Source organism: Lissotriton helveticus, chromosome 8, assembly GCF_964261635.1.
Source record: "Lissotriton helveticus chromosome 8, aLisHel1.1, whole genome shotgun sequence".
In the NCBI taxonomy this organism is placed as follows: domain Eukaryota; kingdom Metazoa; phylum Chordata; class Amphibia; order Caudata; family Salamandridae; genus Lissotriton; species Lissotriton helveticus.
The window spans coordinates 223,955,102-223,976,250 of record NC_136069.1 but is presented as its reverse complement, the minus strand read 5'-3'; the positions used below and the strand labels follow the sequence as shown (position 1 = coordinate 223,976,250).

At 48.5% G+C, this 21,149-nt stretch overlaps 1 protein-coding gene across 4 annotated transcripts in view; it reads right to left on the bottom strand.

Moving 5' to 3' along the window:
* The window catches only part of CEP295 (centrosomal protein 295), a 627,693-nt gene that overhangs the window by 32,541 nt on the left and 574,003 nt on the right, over positions 1–21,149 (bottom strand). For all 4 annotated transcript variants that reach the window (XM_078656965.1, XM_078656962.1, XM_078656963.1 and 1 more), the window contains one exon: positions 20,118–20,321. In XM_078656965.1, the coding sequence (XP_078513091.1) occupies positions 20,118–20,321 (204 nt within the window). The remainder of the gene's footprint in view (positions 1–20,117; positions 20,322–21,149) is intronic.

Genomic DNA, 21,149 nt, shown 5'->3' with positions numbered 1-21,149 from the left:
CTGATATCAGGTGAGTAATTACGTTTTTGATGTTCGGACGATTTTTAAGGAATATTTCAAAATTGCAAAACTCGACAATTTCCAAGTGAAACCAGCCAATGTTACCCTATGGAGAAAATCAAGTTATCGGTCTTTGGGTAAGTACTCGACTGGCAGAGTTAAGGTTCTGGGGTAAGACTCAGGGGTCTCCCAGGGTCAGGTAAGAACAGTTGTTACACCCTCATTAGCACAGGGGCAGCCGGGTGCAGAGAGAGTAGGCCCAATGTTATCCTATGGAGGATATGGGTCTTCGGTCGGTGGCTGCTAGCAGGCAGGCCACGCGGCTGTTGGAACTGAGCTCCTGGTCACTTACACAGGGCAAGTGGGGAAGTAGAGTAGGATAGGTGCTGCACTCCCAGTGGCACTCGGGCAGCTGGGTGCAGGGTGATTTTGGGCCTTCGGGCGCCCAATGTTATTCAATGGGAAAGCTGGAAGTTGAACAAAGGCTGCAGGCTCGGGGACGGAGATTCTTCAGGTGCGACCACCAATTCGAGAGGTAAGTTGGGAACTTGGACCGTCGGTAGACACACAGGAGTTGGGCACAGGGGGCCGTGGGGCGCCGGGTGCAGAGGTGTCTTTTGGCGTCAGGAAATCTTACCCTCAGCTGGTCGCGGATGGAGGGGGCCTGGTTGTGAGGCTGCAGGCGTCGTCAGGAGCGTCGAGGAGGGTCCTTGGGCACTGGATTTCAGATCACAATCGCGGGGGGCGTACTCGTGGTCTTTGTTCACTCGGGCACAGGTCGGGCTCGGTGGGTGCAGAGTGTGCTGGATTCGCGGTTCCTGGCTGACACCAGGGGTGTTGCTTGTTTGAGCAGAACCACTGCTCGTGGGAGTCCCAGTCTTTAGATGAGCAAGGCAGACAGGTCCTCGGGGTTTTCGAGGTTGCTGTCCACAGGAGATGCCGAGGTTTAGCCGGAGCAGGTTCAAGGATCAACAGACCGGTAGGGCTGGGGCCAAGTCAGTTGGTGTCGTCCTCTTGTTAGCAGCTGCATGGCAGGTCTTCTTCTTGTTCTTTCTTGTTTCGGAATCGGGGCCTGAGGAAGGAAGGTTCAGGGTGCCCCTAAATACTAAATTTAGGGGCGTTACAGGTAGGGTAATGGCAGGGACCAATTGGGCCCTGTCCTGGGGTGAGTACACCCCCTTATCCTGCTCCTCTCCTGTGGGAGGAGGGCAGGAGCCTATCTCTGATGGGGCAGGGCTCCCCATCCTCAAGATGGCGGGAGCCCGGAGTTATGCTTCACCTCACCTCTCCCACCTCAGGGGTGGGGTTGGCAGAGGCGGGCACACCCCCTTTCCTCACTTAGCGTTTCCCGCCTGTCTTCCAGCCAGAGTGGGGGTCAGAACCTGTGGGGGCCAGTTGCTGAGTACAGCAATTGGCATGGGGGAAGCTCACAAAAGGCGGCATGCCTTTGAAGCTTCCCCTGCCCATCCTGGGGGAGGAGGCTTGGCACCTCATCTAAGGATGTGCATTGTTTTAGGCCCCAGAGAGCGGCAAGCTCTCGACCCAGGGGTCCAGAAACATGACTGGCGGTGGCAGCCTCGGTAGCCACGCAGTCAGGACACTGGGAGTTGGTTAGGTTTCAGGGGCATCTCCAAGATGCCCTCTTTAGTGCATTTTACATTAAATCACACACTGGCATCAGTGTGGGTTTAATGTGCTGAGAAGTTTGATACCAAACTTCAGTCTTCAGTGTAGCCATTATGGTGCTGTGGAGTTCGCAATGACAACCTTCCCAGCACCATATACTCTTAATGGCATCACTGCACTTACAGTACCCAGGAATGGCCCTGGGGACTGTAGGGGCACAGGGATCATGCACCGGTGCCCACACCACTGGCATAGTGCACCCAGCTGGAGGGGTGACTGAGGTATGCCAGGGCAGTGTGTTTGTGGGCATGGCACACAGGGATGTGTGCCATGTCGACTGTTTAGTTCTGCACCAAGACACTCAGCCTGCAAAGGCAGTGTGTGTGTGTGTCAGGGTCCAGGGCCCCTAAATGTGGCACAATAAGTGCTGCAGCCCTTAGGGGTCTTCTCTGCTCACAGTGCCCCGGGTACCATTTACCAGGGGCCAGAGATGCCAATTGGGTTTAGGTTTCAACACTGTTTTAGGGAAGGAACACATGCCCTGGGTACCTGATTGGCAGGAGCCCAGGGCACACTCAAAGGACACCAGCAATTCAGCAAAAAGTGGGGGCATACAATGCAAGACAAATGTCACTTTCTCACAAGCACCATATACTAAGCCAGCCTCCTATAATGGAGATGTGAAAATATGCACCCTGCATGTCCAACGCTACCAGCCTGTCTCCTTGGTCTAGAGTAGACAAGACCTGAGCCAACCTGAGCATCCTGTACTTCTATTTGAGAAAGAGATTGGCGGTCCGGAGGTCCAGAATATAACTGACCTTTGTTCTTTTTCGATTTCAGAAAATAGCGGGAGAAACAACCACTGTCTACTTCAGAAATCGAAACTTTCTCTATAGCTCCCTTGGCCAGGAGAGCTGAAACGTCCTCTCCGAGTAGTAAAAGATGATAATCTGCCAGCCATTTTTGAGTTGGCAGTAAAGGAGGAGGAACAGAAAGAAAGGGAAGAGCATAGCCATCCTGAATGATCTGCAAGACCCATTTGTCCGAAGTTATGGACCTCCAGCAAAAATGATGTTTAATTCTCCCTTCAAATGGAGTTGCATGGTCTTGCAGAACGAAACTAGGAATGCTTGGAGGCAGCAGCTGCTGTGAACTGGGTGTCAGACTACTTCTGGTACCATTCCCATGAGGTTGGAATCAACCACGTCCAGGCCCTTGCACAACTTGGAGAGTTTGCGCAGGACCTTGGCTGGGGGTATGGCTGACGTGGTTGATAACCCCTTCCACAGCCACGAAAGGGGTGAAAGGTACATTGGCCACAAGGTGTAAATCGGGAGACCCAAGGATCTGGCCGTAGCACAAGAATTCTTGCAACGCTCCAAAGCAGAGTATGCCTTTTCACCAAAAAGATGAGTCCCGTCAAAGGGCATGTCCATGAGGTTAGCTTAAACCTCGGCTGAGAAGCCACACGTTCTCAGCCAAGCGTACCGCTATAATGCCGCCATCGACAAAACTGCTCTACACAGCAAATCAGTCTTATCTAGAGCACACCTAATGGTGAACTTTGCTGCATCTCTCCCATCTTTCACCCCCTGGGAGATCATGGCACAGGCCTCCTCCAGGACCGGTGGAGGCACTTGTGCAACCGTTTCTCATAAGTTGTGCGACAAGCGGCCCAATAAGCATGCAGTGTTCACTGACCGCAATGCAAGAATGGTGGAAGAAAACATCTTCGCAAGTGCGTCCAGCCTCTTGGATTCCCTATCCGGGGAAGCGCAAGGGAACAATGAGACATTGAAGCCAGAACCACCAAGCTCTCAGGGGTGGGATGTTGGTTGAGAAAACTTGGATAACCCGGCGCAGGGCGATGGGGGCGTGCTATTGTCCTGTTCACAGGAGCCCCTATGCTAAGCTTGGACCACATGCATAGAAGGACAGCTGTCAGTGCTTCATTAAAGGGTAAAATAAGTTTGGAGGAGGTAGCCCAAAGTTGAAGTATTTCAGTCACCACCATGGCATAAGAGGACACCTCCTCCTCCGTAGCCTCACTAGGCAGAGAGAGCATACCATACTGGATGTGTCCAGTTCACAGGGCTCTCTAAGCTCCTCATATCAGTACAATTGCTCACAAGGAGCATCCAACTGGTGTTCCAAAGGGTCCAGAGACCCCTTCCATGCCTGAAACCTCTTCAAAATGAACAGGCAACGACGCAGAACCTCTGGGCTCCCTCTGCGCCCGAGTCAATGACGACAGACGTCGATCCGAGTCATCGGTTATCAGATTGGGGCTGGCTCTTTAGGCATCGTCTTCAGGGCTGGGGATGGTTATGTTGGCACATAAGGCGCTGACCTGGATCCGGAATTTGGTCCGTGAGACCCCACCGGCACAGAGGCTGGAGCAGCCAGCATGGAGCTTGGTGAGGCCTCCTCTGAACCTGTGGGGCCCAAAGGTGCACCACAGGCCGGCTCAAAAAAGCAGCGCATGGCCTCAAAGAATTCTTTTACTTGAGCAGGGATCATTCTGGCTCCTGGAAATGGGGGGGAGATGCAGAGTCAGACCCAGCAACGATTCCACAGAACCATGCCTAGAGCAACGATGCTCCTTACCTGTCTTGTCGACGGGCGACAGGCGAAGTGAAGTCGAAATCCATTTGGACGTCTTCTTGTGCCTCTTCCCCGAGTGTCCAGAGGACCTCGAATGCGAAGAGGAGGACTTGGGGCTCCTGGAGCGGTCCAGCAACCTTCGATCAAGACCTTTGATGAAACGCCCTGGATACAGATTGCCGGGCTGCAAGGAGCTTTATGGATCACTCCCGCATGGCCTTCGGAGCCATGGCAAGACTGTCCGAGCATGATTCCAAGTCGTGGTCACACTCGAGACACCACAAACAGACCAAATTGAGGCCAGTTACGGCTTGAAACCTACCCATCTAGTGGTTATCCTTCGACACACCGGAAAAAATTCTCTTGACAAAATGTCAAAAAAGCCTGTCAAAAAGAGACAGAGGGGTAGCTGTTCTCCAGATCAGTAGTAACTGGCAGAGAAAAAAAAGAACTGAAGACTCCGGCAATGTCACGGGGCGCCAGATGGTGCCACCTGACGGCGCACAGGTCTACTGCTCGCACAAAACTTTTCCAGATCCAGTTTGACGCCTGGGAAATTCAAATGTAAGGAATCTGCAGTTAAAAGTCTCTATCAAATTGGTAGAGACTAGATCTAGCTGCAGATTCCTTACATTAGAATTATAGCCAGATGCTAGACTGGATCTGGAAATTTTTCTACCGCAGTACCTCTGAATTAGTATATGGCATCTCTGTAACGACGTCATCCACCGGATGTGATGTTGTCTGAGTCCATATAAGCCTTCCTCTGATGCGCTGACATCAGTTTCTTCCTTTCCATGCTTTCAAACTGATCGGCAGTGCTGCATCCCTGGCCATTTTGGCCTACCAGATGAAACAGTGTGCTTTTCTAGAGCCATTTGAGGCCTACGATGTCGACCCGCACCCTCATCCTATTTGCATGTGGTCTAGGCACGCACCCTGACACGAATGGTGCGGCTCGTGTCTTCAGCTTCAGTTGTCAACATTGCAGGAGCGCCACATGATGCTGTTGGCGACGCAGTGGTCAACTGCCCCTCGCTGGGCGCAGTCCTCTTCTTCCTCAGAGGGTCGCTCGAGGGCCAGCTCCCTAAGTCCTTCGCCCAGGAGGTCGCCTGGTAAGTCATACCGTTGGCAGTCGGTGCTGCGACTTTCCCCAACTTTACTGCGTACACACTGTGTACCTGACTCAGATTTCAGAGTCGGAGAGAGAATATGGGCTGTGACTTCCGGTATTTCCCGATGTCAAGGCGACTCTAGCTCCAAATGAGGGAATACGGTCTCTTTCTCCCTGCCATTTTAGGCTCTCAACCTATAGATGGTTTTGAGAATGCCAAGACTGTGCAGATAATACTGCAATTAAGAACACTTTTTTGATTTTCTAAGGTTTAGTTTTATTCAAATTATTTTGGCAAACCCGATCAGGAGGGAGCGATTAAGGAAGGATGGGTGCCCTAATTAACTGTTACTGTGAAAAAACCTAAGGTTTTATGAGACAAACATTGCTGTTACTTCCATTTCTAGTTAGTGGATTCACCTAGTAAAATACTGTCAAAGAACAGTGCAGAATATCACATTTGAGTAAACAGATTCGGAAAAAGGATCTAATCGCTTTGACAAGAAAATATTTTGCTCTCATGTAGGAGAAAGTGAACTGTAAAACAGATTTTGACAGATCAGATAAGGGAGTACCACATCTTTGTGGCACATCACTTAATTGGTGGATTGCTCAAGGATATATATTGAGAATATTTTTCAGTTGAATTCATAAGAAGTCGTGGGGGGGGTCAATTTGCTCCTTTTACTAGCATAAAAGTCAGAGAAAAATTCAATCTGGCTTACTGGAGCATCAATTGGCCAACTTAAAAGTTTGAAGATTGAGGTGAAGGATTTTACTTTAGGCACTGGATAAGGGGAGAAGCCCACACAGTTGTTTCCTATGTAGTAGACTGGCTAGGAACCCACAGATAAAGTCTATAGGCCACTGGTGTCATTGGGCCCAAAAACCAGTGGACTCTAAGAACTGGACAGCCAAGAAACTCACTTTAGACACTTGTTCACAAAGGGTAACGGGGGAAAACAGTCCTCTCCATAGAGAGGAACCAATTAGAGATTCCAAACAAAAGTTAACTCTCAGTAACTTCAATCTTCAGTCAGTGCTTTACTTTATTAAAAAGACTTTTAGCAACCCAAAAAATGTAAACATTTAAAATACACGAAGAGCCAGAATATCCTAGCCCCATTTAGGCCCAAGTTAGCTCATAGTTCCTATATGCCAAGTGCTAAGGGTCTATTCAACACTGAGCTCTATGGCCCTGGGTATATGAAGAGGGGAGGCTGGGGTCACTTCAGAAGGGTTCAGGTCTTTCTGCAAAAAACTGTTCTTTTTTTTCTTCATTTATCATTTTATTTCAGTAACCTCAACAATACAATGTTCGAGTATACATGATATGTTTGAGTATAAATGATGTGCTGCAAATGAGGAAGGGAGTGCAAGGAGGGAATATGGCTCTCTATCATGGTGCTTTTACATTTCATAGACCACATTATTATATGGCTAGAGGAGTCCCTCCTTGTATCCAATTGGCATAACTATGTTTCCAGGGCCTAGGGGTCAGACTTACCGAGTCCACACCAGTGTTGTCACAGGCGAGGGCAAGTCGCATCTACCATCTGTGAGCCACAGTGAGGTTTTATGGTGCTGCCTCGTGGTCATTGAGTGGGGCGAGGGGGGATGGGACAGATACTGGGTAAGTAAGTAGGAGTACACTGGATCCCAAATATTCCTGGGCTCTTTGCTGGCGGGATTGGGACAAACTGTTTCTAGTTGCTCACTGCAGTAGGACAAATTCTATAGCCAGATCTTGGTTGTTGGGGCGCTGTCGCTGCCCCAGATGCACGTGACATGTCATTTTTCCAGGGAAGTGAATTTGCGCTTCACAAAGGAAAAGTTACTTATGCATTCCAATTGGGCCATTTTCAGGGTTGGTGTTATAGCTGTGCCAGCCATGTCAGGTATGAGTTGGAACACCCTGCGCCAGTAGCTCACAATTTGCACACAAATATATCCCCTGTATGAAATCGGGGTTCCTCATCGAACGCAGCAGGAGTGGGTACAACATTTCCATTTATTGAGTTTAAGAGATGTATGGTACATGTGGTTTCAAAAATTTTAAATGTATGAGTCAGGGGCAGATATTAAGAGAAATAGGCGCAAGATAGCCACAAATGTATGTGCACTCATTATCATGTATAGACTATCCCAGGTCCCCTTCCAATAGTGATTAAGCGCTAGGTGCCACATGGAGGCCTTTGACTGCATTTCTAAAATCAGCTTAGCTACCAATCGTTTGCTGGACTGAGCAGTAAGGAACAGGGTCAGCGATCTAGATGTAGTCAGCTCCTGTGGGAAGGACGCATATCAAGCTTTGCAAAATGCACTATAGCGTAGTTATAGAAATGTGTCAAGATTTAGAAACGTGTCATCAAGGAGTCTATTTTACTAGTGGCCACTGTGGCCTAGAGGAAGTAGTTATTGGGAAAAGGTCGCCAAGAGATTTGATCCCCCATTTAGCCAATCTCGGGAGAACAATTCTTTCGCTGGTGAGTAACAACAACAGGGAATGCAAAAAGGGTTGCTCGGTGAGTACAGTATAGGATTCCTGCGGCTCCTCCAAAGACCGTCCCATGCTGTGTTTTCGCCACTGGAGTGGGTTTGCCTTAGCATCCCCATGGAGGTGGGATATGCAATATTGGGTTCAACAGCCAAACTGATCATGTATGAGGCAGTTTGTCTGCTCAGGTAAGGTGAATATCAGGGACTTAAATGTTTTGAAAAAGTGCTGTCTGGGGGATATTGGAATGTTGAAGAAGAGGCATAATAATTTGGTCAGTATTATCAATTTCATCAGGGTGATCCTGCAGTGTAATGATAGGGTGACTCAGATCTATTTGTGTATCTGTAATCTTTACCATGACAGTACCGTACTATTTTGCAATCACGTTGCCCTGTCTCAATTCACAAGATATTTAACGATATCTGACATCAAGTGAGGGGGAACTGACCGAGTATCAGATAACCAAGTTACTTACCTTCGGTAACGCTTTTTCTGGTAGATACAGTATCTGCCTGTGGATTCCTCACCTTGTGAATATCCCCCTGCGTCAGCAGCTTCCGGAAATTCTTTTTGTAGCTTCGCGCCGACGTGGACCGACGTCACAGAGGCACGGCATCGCGCCCGACTCCGCTGACGTCACCGACACCATATCAGGCCCACGCCGGCGTGATGACATCAGTTCTGCCCCTTTTTTCTGTGCCTTCGAGACACACGGACGGACCAATGGCAGTAGAACAATACAAAGTATACACAGTACACAATGTCCAGATTACACACATAGTGCGAAAACAATAAGGGAAAGCAAAATGCAATAAATATTTCCTTTGACAATAAATATATACAATAAACATGGTATACAAGAGTGGACAGCGGGGAGGCGGGCGGGTCAGTGAGGAATCCACAGGCAGATACTGTATCTACCAGAAAAAGCGTTACCGAAGGTAAGTAACTTGTTCTTCTGATAGATACATCTGCCTTGTGGATTCCTCACTTTGTGAATAGAGTCCCACAGCAGTCCCCACTCCCGGAGGAGGGTGTCCACTCTTCTATACCAAGAAATCCTGGAGGACAGAGCGCGCAAAGTGGCCGTCCCTCCTCACCTCGGTATCCAAGCAGTAATGCTTCGCGAAAGTGTGGAGGGAGGCCCAAGTCGCGGCTCTGCAAATGTCCTCTACAGGCACACCTCTAGAAAGGCCAGATGTTGCAGACTTAGCTCTAGTAGAATGAGCCCTTATACCCTCTGGAGGTTCCTTACCCGCCAGGGAGTAGCAGATCTTGATGCATAAAATTATCCATCTTGAAAGCGTGCGCTTGTGCACAGATCTTTCTTTCCTGCAGCCAGCAAATCCAACTAACAGCCGGTCATCCACCCTGAACTCTCTTGTCCTGTCCAGGTAGAAGCTCACCACCCTCTTAGGGTCCAAGCGATGAAGCCGCTCCTCCTCCTGGGAAGGGTGAGAGGGAGGATAGAAGGTAGGAAGGGTAACGGATTGCCCCAGGTGGAAAGGAGTTACCACCTTCGGCAGAAAAGCAGCCCTGGTCCTAAGAACCATTCGATCAGCATGAATGGATAAAAACGGGGGCTTTGAACTAAGAGCTTGAAGCTCACTTACCCTCCTTGCCGAGGTAATTGCTACAAGGAAGACCGTCTTGAAAGACAAAAGGCTCAAAAGGTGAACCCATCAAAAATGTAAGAACAAGGTTCAAGTCCCATTGAGGTTATGTTATGTTATGTTAAGGGGATTTTTGTATAGCGCACTGTCACCGGAGGTATCATGGCGCTGAGAAGGTGCTGAGGAAACAGAGGGGAATTAGCAGGATTGTGGGAAAAGCCAGGTTTTTAGTGATTTGCGAAACTGAATGAGGGTACCAGAGGTCCTAACTGGGAGGGGGAGAGAATTCCAGAGTTTGGGGCAGAGAAAGGCAAATCTTCGGCCCCCAGATCTACAGAGTTTGAAAGGGGGGACCACCAGAAGATGTAAGTGAAGCGATCTGAGGTTACGTGAGGGGCAGTAGGGTCGAATAAGGGATTTCAAAAAAGCGGGGCAAGGACAAAAAAGAGATTTAAAGGTGAGGCAGCCAACCTTAAAGGCAGCCCTTAAGTTGACTGGAAGCCAGTGTAGCTTGATAAGAAGGGGTTTGGCGGACTGCCACCTCGGAATCCCGAGGGCCAGTCTCGCCGCCTGGTTTTGGATGACTTGCAGCCTGTTGATGGAACATTTGGGCAAGCCATAATAGATGGAATTTGAGAAATCCAGGCGGGAGAGAACAAGGGCCATGATGACTTGTAACAAGGCATCGGGAGTGAGGAGGTGCAATAAAAGGAGTGGGAGGAAATTTATTGGTAAGGCCCTTGATGAACCGTAAAACAATAGGTGACTTAAACAAAGAGGGCTGGTCAGGCAAACAAAGGAAAGCCGATAAGGCCGACAAATAACCCGTAATGGTTGCCACCGCAAAACCCTGCTGGGCAAAGGAAAGAGCAAATTGAAGAATATTGGACAAACGAGCCCTTAAAGGATCAATGGACTTCTCCCCACACCAAGCAACGAACTTTGACCATCTATAGGAATAAATGGACTTAGTGGAGTCACGCCTGGCTGACAAAATGACATCCACCACATCGTGTGGGAGAGAAAAGGAACTCAGGTTGCCCCGTTCAATCTCCAGGCATGAAGGTGTAAGGTCTGGAGGTGGGGTTGTAGAACCTGCCCCTCCATCTGGGAGAGGAGATCTGCCCTGTGAGGGAGACGGAGCGGCGGGTGAGAGGAGAGGTGGAGAAGGTCCGAGTACCACACCCTTCTTGGCCAATCGGGGCGATCAATATAACTTGGGCCCGGTCTTGGCGAATTTTCCTCAGAACCCGAGGAATCAAGGGTATGGGAGGAAACGCGTAAAGGAGTTGCGAGTCCCAACTCAACTGAAACGCGTCCCCCAAGGCTCCCTGCATTGGAAACTGGAGGCTGCAGAATGACGGGCAGTGAGCATTCTCGCGAGTGGCGAACAGGTCTACCCGAGGAGTTCCCCACGTCCGAAAGACGTGACGAACCACCTCTGGATGAAGCCTCCACTCGTGGTCGGCAGAGAACTGCCGACTGAGACTGTCTGCACGAACGTTCAGAACTCCGGCCAGATGATTTGCCATCAGACAAATCTGGTGGTCCTGGACCAGAGACGCAGAGCCTCTCTGCAAAGACACTGCGACCCCACCCCTCCCTGCTTGTTGACATACCACATCGTGGTCGTGTTGTCCGTCCGGACCTGAACTGACTGCCCGCGAAGGGAAGGGAGGAAGGCCTTGAGCGCCAGACGTATCGCCCGTAATTCCAGCAGGTTGATGTGAAGCAACCTTTCCTCTGGAGACCAAAGACCCTTGACCTCCAAGTCCCCCAGATGAGCACCCCACCCTAGAGTGGATGCATCCGTTATTACCGTGGCCACCGATGGATGAAGTTGAAAAGGCTTTCCTTGCGACAGATTGCCTTCCACGCTCCACCAAGACAGATCCGCTGCAGTTTCTCTGGAGATCCTCACTGACTCCCTGAGATCTCCGTTGTGCTGATACCACTGCCTGCGGAGGCACCACTGGAGTGCCCTTATGTGCCAGCGTGCATGGTTGACCAACAGAATGCAAGAAGCCATCAGACCGAGCAGACGTAAGACCTTCAGGACTGGAACAACCGCTCCATTGTAGAATAAAGGAATCATTTCCTGTATGTCGCGAATCCTTTGAGGAGGAGGGAATGCACGACATACAGTAGTGTCCAGTACCGCACCTATGAACAGGTTGCGCTGGGAGGGCACCAGGTGAGACTTGGGTACATTTATCGAAAAACCCAACCTGTGCAACAACTGAGTTGTCTCTTGCAGATGAAGGAGCACCTTCTCTGGCGACTCCGCTTTGATCAGCCAGTCGTCCAGATTCGGGAATACAGGAATCCCCGACCTCCTGAGATGTGTTGCCACCACTGCCATCACCTTGGTGAAGACTCGAGGCGCAGTAGTAAGACCAAACGGAAGAACCGCAAACTGGTAGTGTTGCGACCCAACCGTAAAACGGAGATACTTTCTGTGCGACTTCAAGATGGGAATATGAAAATACGCATCCTGCAAGTCGATCGACACCATCCAGTCCTCTTCCAGCAGCGCTTGAAGAACCTGTGCAAGAGTGAGCATCTTGAACTTTTCCTGTTTCAGGTAAAGGTTCAAGATCCTGAGATCCAGGATTGGCCGAAGCCTGCCATCCTTCTTGGGGATCAGAAAATACCGCGAGTAGCATCCCTGACCCCTCTCCTGCTCCGGAACCACCTCTATCGCTCCTTTTCTGAACAGTGCCAGGACTTCTTCCTGCAGGAGAAGCAGGTGGTCCTCCGAACAAAAATCCTGGTAAGGAGGGTAATTTGGGGGAAACTCCCGAAAGGGAAGAGCATACCCATTCCCCACGAGATTGAGAACCCAAAGATCCGATGTTATCAATTCCCAATCTCGTAGGAAATGGGTAAGCCGACCCCCCACCGGACCCACATGATCCAGAATGGCGGATCTAGGGCTGCTTTGCTGCGTTGGCAGGAGGCTGGGAAGGGGAAGAAGAGGAAGAGGAGGAGATTTGACGGCCTCGAGAACCACCTCTTTGCTTGCCCCTATAAGACCTGTACAGCGCGTTTTGCTGCTGTCGTGGCTGCTGCTGCGTTGTCTTGTAGGAACGAAAAGAAGATCTGCTAAATCCTCTTGCACGCCTTCCAAAAGTGCCCCTGGTCTGAAGGCCCAATGACTTGGCTGTCGCCCTGCTGTCTTTAAAGCGTTCTAAAGCAGCGTCTGCCTTCTTGCCAAATAAACCAGACCCGAACGGGAGATCCAACAACGTAGACTGGACATCTGATGAAAATTCACTCGACTTCAGCCACGCAGCTCTCCTCGTTGCTACAGAAGAGCCCATGACCCTTGCCACAGAGTCCGCCGTGTCCAATCCACTCTGAATCACCTGCCTTGCTGCAGCCTGAGTATCAGAGATAACCTCCTGGAAGTCCTTTCTATCCACCTCCGGCAACTTGGGCACCAACTGTTTTACAGTGTCCATAAGGGCGTGCCCCATTAGGCAGGTCGCATTTGTGGACTTCAGCGCCATACTGGAGGAGGAGAAAACCATTTTAGCAGCCTGATCCTGCTTTCTCGACTCTTTTTCAGCTGGAACCTGAGGAAAAGCTCCCGTTGATCGTTTGGAACAGGCCGCCTGCACCACCAAACTCTCAGGCAGAGGGTGAGTGGATAAAAATTCTGGGTCATCAGGAGCAGCTCTGTACCTCCTGGCAACAGCCCTAGACACAGCAGGAGCTGATAAAGGTTTCTTCCAAACCTCCAAAATTGGATCTTTAAGGGCATCATTAAAGGGCAGCAATGGTTCAGACACTGATGATGGAGAGTGAAGGACCTCTGTGAGAAGATTTGACTTGAACTCAGCAGTAGGTAAAGCAATGTTCAACAAACTTGCAGCCTTCTGAATCACAACATGGTAAGGAGCCACATCTTTAGAGGGTTCGTCCGGTACTGAAACCAAATCCCACTCAGGGGACAGTTCAAGGCCACTGGCCACTGAAAGATCCTCAAAAGGGTCCTCAGGATCCTGCAGCTCACCCTCCTCCAAATACTCCTCACGATACCTCTCTTCCTCCATCAGCCTCTGGGCTTCACGCCTCGACCTGCACTTCACATTCGAAGCCGCCGGATCCACTGACGGCTCCGTCGAAGCCGGTGCCGGCGCCGAGCCAGACGCCGGACGAGGAAGAATCCCACGACGTCGCTCAGGGTTCGGCATCAGGGATGATGGAATCGGCGCCGAAGGATTCGGCGTCGACGACTTCGGCGTCGATGGCTTTGGAGTCGAAGGCCTCGCCGGCGTCAGAAAATGCCAATGCGGCGCTGGAGCCGGCATAAAGGGCATAAAGGGCGCAGGAGCATAGGTTTGGGGAACACCAAGACCAAACGCCATCGGACCCGTGGGACCAACAGGAGTCCCAGAGTGGTACATAGCCCTGGAATAAATACCATACATCGCATTTAGAAAATGCGTCAGATCCTGACCTGGAGCCGGAAAAGCTGGGTATGAACCCCCAGGCTGCTCTTGAGGGCGTGGAGTCGAAACGAAGTCGGCCTCCTCTTCAGGCTGGTGCACCGGAGTCGACAGACCTTCAGGGAACGGAGCCTCTCCCTCTCCAACCATCTCCCCGTCACCTTCATCCTCCCGATCCGGAGGATGGAATGGAACCGGAGATGGATTCGCTGTCTGCTTCGGCGAACCTGGCGAATTCGCATGCGACGCCTCACCCCATGCGTCCTGATCTTCCGAAGCCGAAGACACCACCTCTTTCTCAACCAGCTTCACCTGCGACTTCGGCTTAGAACCCGAATCCTTCCTCGAGCGATGTCGGGATTCATGGGACCTCTTCCTATGCTTCTTTTTAGACGATCTCGAAGCATGGGCAGAGGACGAGTCCGATCGCGACCTCGAGCGAGATCTTGACCTCAAGCGTCGAATCCGCGACCTCGATTTCTTCTTCTCCTTACTTCCTTTAAGCTTCGCCACAAGAAGCTTAGCTTCTCTCTCCCGGAGGGGCCTTAGGTGTCATCTTCTTACAAGACCGGCAGTCTTCGACGTCGTGGTCGGAGCTAAGACACCATAAGCAGCATTCATGCGGATCCTTAATGGACATGGTCTTGCCGCATTCCCCACAGGCTTTAAATCCGGTCTTCTTCAAAGACAAGTCGAAAGAGAAGACAATGAAACACCAACAACACAAGGTAACAAAGTTACTGCAAAAGCTATGGACGATCCCTAGAAAACCGTTTGCGTCGACGACGCGGAAAAAAGGGAACTGATGTCATCACGCCGGCGTGGGCCTGATATGGGGTCGGTGACGTCAGCAGAGTAGCGCGCGATGCCGTGCCTCTGTGACGTCGGTCGGCGCGAAGCTACAAAAAGAATTTCCGGAAGCTGCTGACGCAGGGGGATATTCACAAGGTGAGGAATCCACAAGGCAGATGTATCTATCAGAATGGCATTGCTGCTGCCAGTGGGTATGTGGTAGATTTGTTCCAGCTTATCGATATGCCCACAAGAGCCTTAAACAGAATGAAATCACAGAATGCAGGGGTACGGTTTTGGGTCATGTTATACAGATGTAGTGTAAAATTATTTGTGTATTAGGACACAATTAAGTTAAGAGAGAAAGCAAGGCCCCTATGCCCATGCAGCTGTCGAACTGCACATGCCAAGGGCTCAGATGCCAAAGCATACAGTATTGGAGACATCAGGCAGTCCTGACGACTAACTTGCTCTATGGCAAATGGGTCAGATTGCAGCTCCTTGGGGAGCACATTGGTGGTGAGGTCAGTGTATAGTAGCAGTATGAGTAATGAAGCGGGTGGAAATACCATATAGGCCAGCACGGTGAATAAAGTGCTATGCTCTGTGGTCTTCCCCAAATATACCTTGGCCCCAATTAAGGGCCCCATTGAATGCGACAGCCAGACTGGTTATGGGTACCAAAAGAAATGCGCATATCTCCCAGTCTTGAAATCCCTAAATTGGCTGCCCACGAAGCAAGAATACAGCTAAAGATTGCTTGCCTATCGCACAAAGCCCTCCATTTCAAAACCCCCAGTTATCTAGCGCAAAAGCTAGAACTATCCGGAGGGGGTAGACCTTCTAGGAGTGCCAACTCTCTCCTCCTGAAACCTCAGATTTTTTGCAGAAAGAGAACATGCCAGCGAGCTTTCTCCGGCTCAGCTCCAAAGATCTGGCACTCTCTCCTACAGGAAATACGTAGAATCTCCTCCAAGGTTACCTTCAAATTGGAAGTAAAAAGATTCCTTATGAACAAGTTCTTCCTTAATAGGTTGTTGATTCGTCTGCTCTAATGCATTGGACTTACACCTTTAAACCCTGCGCTGGATGCTATTCCATCTCGATATGTACCAGTTATTTTCTTATTATTTTGCTGACCCCGTGTAATTTTAATCGTTCTTTTCCTGTGAGTTCTATTTTGATATGTTTTTCTGTCCGTATTCCTATTTGACTCTTGTTCTGCAACTGTGACCTTCCTTTCCCCACAATTGTAAAGAGCTCCGATATCCCTCGGGATCATGTTCGCGCTATATAAAACTTTATAAATAAATAAATGAGTTGAAAGCTTTGGTGGCATCCAGGAAAATTGCCATCACCTTGTGGTCTGGTTCCAGCTGGTATACAAGAGCACACAGGTTTAGTAAATTAGGTGCTGTTGATCTGCCAGGTACACATCCTACCTGGTCCAGGAGGACCAAGTCAGAGAGGAGTCGGAGCAGCCTGTTTGGCAGTATATATTCTAGGCAAAGATCTTTGAATCAGTGTTTATAAGTGAAAGTGGTCCATAGTCATCAGTGTGCATAGGCAACTTCTCAGGTTTTCAAGAATGTAAGTAGGATAGCCTCCTTGAAGGAGGGAGGGAGAGTGCCCTGCTGTAGGGCTTTTTCTGAAGTGCTTCTTCAAATGCTTGCTGGTGGGGGCCAGAAAAGAAGCAAAGGCTTTATAGAACGCAGATAGATATCCATTGTTAGCCGGGGCTTTATAAGTGGGAAGACCCAAGATCGCAGTTATAATCTCGTTTAGTTTGATGGGTTCTACTAGAAGCGGCATGCGAGGCGCCGATATGCGGTGTACTCATCTTGGGATCTGGACATGCAAATTGGGTAAAAACTGGAATAATGGTTAACAAACTAGGCTAGTAATGCATCTGGGTCACATAATGTGTCAAGTGAGTACCCTTCTAATTGCATCATCATATGGGCTGAATACGATTGGCGTGTCAACAGTGCCAGGGTTCTGTCTTCCTCACCATAGGATCTGGCTGTGGCATATGTATGCAAGTGCCTGACCTTCCGCTCAGCCTCTTCCTTAAATTACGGCATATTTATCAGATATATATATATATATATATATACACATATATACACATACATACACACACACACACAAGAAAATCATGGCCTGCCTGAAAGAGGCCAGCAACTTCCATCATTAGCTTCAGGCATGAGTAACGTAACTCCCTTTAGGTGGGCCCTTCAAACAGCCTAATTCAATGTCTCCATGATATTCAGAACAAAGCAGCAAGGGCTGTGCCAAGTACTCTAAAATCTGCTGTGTCACTACTGTGCTGTTGGCTCTGAATTGTGTCTTGGTGGGGGGGGGGGGGGGGGGGCAGAATCTGCTTAAAGCCTTCTATTGAACCCATAGAGCACAGTTTGGTTCGCTCCAGCTTGCCTTGAAGACGTGTTGCATTCAAGTCGCAACAAATTAGACAATATCCACAAAGAAAGATCCAAACGTGAGTATGTTTATTCTTCTTTAACATAAACATAGAACTGCCAATTGTGGAATGCCCCATAGAAAATACGCGATTACATTTAAACAAAATAGAATCAATGAAGCCCGCAAAGCATGGCACCTGCATTACTAGGCACGGCAACAAGCGCGCAAACTATCATTAAAACAACAGATCAGGTACAACAATAGTCCTCTCTCCTATCTTTGCTCGCTGCCTGGACTCTTGCAACTCCCATACATGATTGGTGTTCTCAGAGATTTGGTCCTCCCTCTTTGAAACACTCTGCATCCCTGTCTGACAATCATCCAAGAGCAATTCCTTTTTTCATTGCCTTAAAATTCAGGGCATGGTCTCAATTTCTATTCTAGCTGTATGAGTTCAGTAGATCACTGCCATGTCAGTGTTATGAAACACGACATGGCACACTTTGAAACTGATTACAAACATAAATTACTCCATGGATGGGGATTAGTCACTGCCTAAGCCTTAAATGGTTAAAGTAGCCAAATCCTTTACTGAAAAAGATTAGTAAACTGATGAAAACACCAGACATTCCATAGGAAAATTCTGTAGTACTTGTAGCAGTTGCACATAAAAGAAGAACAAAGGTAACAGCACCAGTAATACCCAAGTTATCTTTATTATTCGTGCAGGGGACAGTACCAGGAACCATGGGCCTGCTCATAAAGGCATTTTGGACAATGTAAAAACGCACGTCTGTAGTACTCTAAAATGAAAATAAAAAGGACTATTCGTATAAAATTTGTACAACTGCACCCTCTTTCCAATTTTACTATTATGGAGGTGGATATTTCGGTTCGATTCACAAACGCATGCAACAGTTCTTAAAAGAGTATTACAGGACTATTCCAAAATGCCTTCTATCGGTTTAGTATTGATCACAGATTTAGTATACTTAAGACATTTGAGAATGGGTTTCCCAACAAAGAATTGGCAATTCTTCAGGACCTAGGGTGTGCTCATAAACTTAGTGATAAGCCCCGCACGGGGCTGAGGCGTGTGAAGGATACAACCTGTGTGGTTGCCGACTCCAGCAAGGAGAGTTCCTGCGTCGTAGGTATATCCCTCACTGGTGGGCTTAAGTGCCCCAAGGCTGTTCCCGTGGGACCTGCGTTGTGTGACAATTATCTCATAAACGCAGTAGCGTGGCCTCTCCACCTAGTCCCACGCTCCGACGTGATTTGACACGTAGAGCAGCTCTCTACGTGTCAAATCACGGCATGAAACATGTTGACCTGTTCACAGATGAGGGTTGAACGGGACTAATCCTCCTTAACCGCTGAAGTCCCAATGCCCCTCTTGTTTTTAACAAGGTGGTGAACTACACGAATAAAACGAATGGAGTAGACTACACCAACCTTTTTTATCACCACATTTCACTCACGCTCACTACTTCACACTGTAGGGGCCCTCACACCCACTCACTCAACGGCCAGGAACAAAAGATCTCCACAAGAGTGTAGCACCGAGTGCTACCCGTCAGGCATTGCAGCGCCGGCTTGACGTTGGAGCAGGAAGCCGATGATGATACGAGACGACTAGCTGGTGATATGACAACAGCCGTTAAGCCTGCCTGTTGTGTGAGGCATCCCTAGTTCCGAAAAGGGATACCTTTCCCTGTTTCACTTTGGTACACTAACACCTTTGTACCCCACGAAGAGAGGAAGATAGTTCACTTCACCACGTTATTACCCTTCCCCAGGGGAACTGTGTGCATCTTTTTGTTGTATAGATTGATGGGACACGCACATTGAACCCCTATAAACATTGTCCCCCTATGTCCCTCCCTGTTGTTTACAGTGAATTGAGTAAGCTGGTATTTGTACTTAAATAGAGTAAAGAAAAACCATTAGCATACACATTTGACTCGAATGACCTTCTATAACGGATTTGCAATAATGTTACTGAAGAGACACACGTCAAAAAGAAAACCAATCTGTGTCACAGAAAGATAACTACTTGCTTTGCATAATCTTCAAGTTTACGTCAACAAATGAAGTTCTAATTAATTGACTATAAAGACTGTATATAGCACTTGGGAGAGGTGTGGCGCCGCGGCCAGGGCGACTGACGCTGGAATCTGGGGACCACGGTTCGATCCCCGGCTCCGGCGGCAGGTTAGCCCAGCACCATGTGACTCTGGGCAATAGCTCGCTTAATCTTCCCGACGGCCCCCAGCGCCTAGAGACCCTTACGGGTGATTGTGCGCTTTACAAATGTGGACTTTACTTATTGGTAGCAGGAACTGTGGCACCTGTCTCCTTCAGGTAGTGCACCTAGAGATGAAATTTATAATGGAAACAATTTAATTGTTCGGTATTTAAAACCTAAGCTGCATATTGTAAATTAATTGTTAATTCCTTTTCATTTCCCCTGTTACCCAGTGCCGATGTGCTCCAATTGTGCAAAATCATCCGGTATTACTCACCAGACCTCCTTTATGGCCTTAACACTAGGCCGTACTTTTTTCACATTCAGGCATGCCACAGAAAAAAGCATTTTGACATTTCACAAAAGCATTAAACAGCTTTGTACAATGATAAATTTTGCATCATCTATGTTATTTGATCTTAGGATTTATAATTTTTAACTTTCCAGTCATTACATTGTCACCACCACAACAAAAACAGTATCAACACTCAATGCCAATTCCTTTTTTAGTCTTCTTTTTCCCCATATTTATGCCAAGAGATTATTTGGGTTTGATCACTTTATTCTCCCCCGTTTGTTTAGTATGTGTTTGTTTAAATAAATCCACACCAGTCATGGGCCTTTGAATTGCTGTCACTTCAAGTATTTACTGGAGTACTTTCCCCATGGATTGCAAAACCTTTCTGCACATGCTCCCATCTTATATTTTTACCCTTTGCCAATGCATTTGTATGCTTACCAGAGCCAAGAGGTGAGTCAGTTTGCGAAGCTAGCTGTGGAGATTCTTTTTTTGATAGGACAGTTTGTGCAGGTTTCTTGGAATGTCTCGGCTTAATTTTTATTTCTTCAAGTCTTTTAGAAGATTGCTGAATGAAATCTCGTTTTTTCTTAAGAAATGCCTTTTGCAAATTTTCAGGTGATGATGGAACTGAAAGATGCATTGCTGAAAGAGGAATGGTTTGTAAAATTTAGGTAGCCCACAGATAAAATTGGCTGTCAGTGATAACGGTATCTGCACAAGAAGAAAATATTTTAGCACACAGTTCATTTGAGAGAGAACTAAAGAAGACTCTCTGTAGCAGGATGCTACTAAGATACTCTGATCAACAACTGTCTACAAGAAAGCATCCAGATAGGAAAATTATTTCTGGAACTCTGGGAGATTATCAGAGCTGTAGGTAAGTGGATTATTATTTGGGGTGGAAGTAAGTGTACACCTCAAAGGATAAAGCCACTTCCTACAAGATGTCACACAAAGTAAATAAAATAAACCTGTGCTCAATACCTGTTAACCTGACACAAAGCAGTCAGACTTAAATCAAAGGCAATGTATAAAGTATGTAAGCAGTGTATACTCTGTGCTTAGGCCTGTGTGCTCAAACAGTGCACCCCCAGCCTCTATATTGTGTTCACAAGCCAGTGAGGCCAGCCCCCCTGCCCCCCCCCCCCCAGCAACAGGGATTTTCTACATCAGAGGGTGCTTCTGTGAGCTGTTGAAACTGTATTTACTGGGGCCTGTGCACTTCGTTTTTTGGCCAGCAGGGGGAGTAAATCTTTATTCAATCAGTATTGTTAGATTTCGAGTTAGTGAAGCCTTTACCTGCTGAAGTCCAAAGTTGTGGATTGAGCCTGTCTGTCTCCTAGGAGATTCTGAACAGGAGCAAGCAGCTGCCCAGGCCCCACCCCAGGCCAGCAGACCATTGGCTATTCAGCTACCAGGCAAGTTTGAACCCTCCTCTCACACCTGCCCAGGCCCCTTAAGGCCTTGCTG